This window comes from Cynoglossus semilaevis, chromosome 17 (assembly GCF_000523025.1).
Source record: "Cynoglossus semilaevis isolate Cse_v1.0 chromosome 17, Cse_v1.0, whole genome shotgun sequence".
NCBI classification, from domain to species: Eukaryota; Metazoa; Chordata; class Actinopteri; order Pleuronectiformes; family Cynoglossidae; genus Cynoglossus; species Cynoglossus semilaevis.
The window spans coordinates 29,715-31,322 of NC_024323.1; the positions used below are offsets into that span (position 1 = coordinate 29,715).

Consider the following 1,608-nt stretch of genomic DNA (forward strand, 5'->3'; position numbering starts at 1 on the left):
TATATACACACACATATAGATATATACATATACACACATATATACATGTTTGTCAACCTTGGGGTCACGAACCCAAATGGGGTCGTCTGAAATGTCTAATACTTGAAAAACTTTTTTTAACCAATTACATGATGATACAGGATGGGTGGATGGATATCTATAGTCCAATTAACCTTTAACCCCTGATGTTTTTAGGCTCTGTTGAATTTTTGGAATATTTTTTTATTTTCTGTGGCTCTGTTTTCTTTTTTTGTTATTCTGTTGTCTTTGTCAATGTACATAAATGAAAAATGTGCAATGCGTGAGCTGCTATGTTGTTTGTGTGCATAGGGATCTTGCATGCGTTGACATTTCTGTTTGCTTACAGGAGGACCGTCAATGCCTGGAAGTCCCAGCATGCCCTCTTTTCCCCGAGGGCCCTGTAACAGAGAAACAGAGTGTGAACACTGAGCCGGAGCTTCATATACAGTATAAGGAAGAGCAACATTTTCAGAAACATCCTCCAGTTTGCTGCTGATGCTACTGCTGTACCAAACATTCACCCACTTTCCCCCCCCCCCTTCTTTGATCAGCAGAGGCTCACTTTTTTTCCCCCCCTTCTTTGATCAGCAGAGGCTGGGTGTTATTCTCTAGTGTCTCTTAAACCTGTGTGTATCTTGCGCATCGATTCCCTGTCTGTCCTTGTCTCAACTGGACGGTCGAGACTGTTTTTTTTTTTTTTTTTCCCCCATGTCCCTATGAAACAGAGGTTGTGCGGTCAAGGCTGTAACTCTGGAATCAAGTGATTGACGCAGAACCCACCTTCTCTCCAGGCAGTCCGATGTGCCCCTGAGGACCAGGCAAACCCTGCAACAACAAGGAAACATCAATCAGGTTAAGTGTCAGGGGAGTAGGAGGAGACGGAGAGTTTTATTTGTATATGGGACGTGTGAATGGAATTCACTGGCAGTGCGCGATGTGTCTCTCTCTCTGCGAGCAATGTTTTTCACTGTATTATATATGCCAATATTTTGTATTGCATGATGTTTGCAGATGACACTAAAATATATGTAGAAAGCAGGGAGCAGGTGGAAGAAAACCCGCAGAGGTGGAGGTGTGTTTCGGAGTGCAGACGAATGAAGGTCAGGAGTGACGCAAAGGGAAGATAACAGTGCAATGAGTAAAGGTGGTAAAAGTGAATGAGTTCAGGGACCCTGGGTTGGGGGGTGATTTGCGGCAGATGCTGGTCGTCTCTGAAACACCTAAACTCTGAGGAGTGCAGGCTGCACAGCTGTAGTTCCAACCCTTTAAGATCATCGAATTTTCCATAGTCATAAAAATGGTTTTAAAAAAAAAAGATTAAATTGGCTTTAACTACTGCTAAGCTTTTTTTTACGTATGTATGATTGTGCAATACCTCTGCTCCTGGATTTCCCTGTTGCCCTGGAGGCCCAGACTCCCCAGCAGGACCCTGAAGAAGAAACACCATCAGTCACAGAAATTGTCTTTACATGACTAGGCAACAGCAGGTTCATTGGTAAGCTATGTGGAGCTGTCATACAGGAAAAGTGTTAAAGAAAATGATGTATATATACAGTACATACATATATATACAGTATATACATATAT

General features: G+C 42.5%; 1 protein-coding gene across 1 annotated transcript in view; it reads right to left on the reverse strand.

Annotated features, from left to right (window-relative positions):
* col5a3a (collagen, type V, alpha 3a) overlaps nucleotides 1-1,608 on the reverse strand; it is a 64,953-nt gene that overhangs the window by 26,324 nt on the left and 37,021 nt on the right. Inside the window, 4 exon segments of the mRNA XM_017040210.2 lie at nucleotides 313-419; nucleotides 802-846; nucleotides 1,397-1,451; nucleotides 1,453-1,484. Coding sequence (XP_016895699.1) covers nucleotides 313-419; nucleotides 802-846; nucleotides 1,397-1,451; nucleotides 1,453-1,484 — 239 coding nt within the window.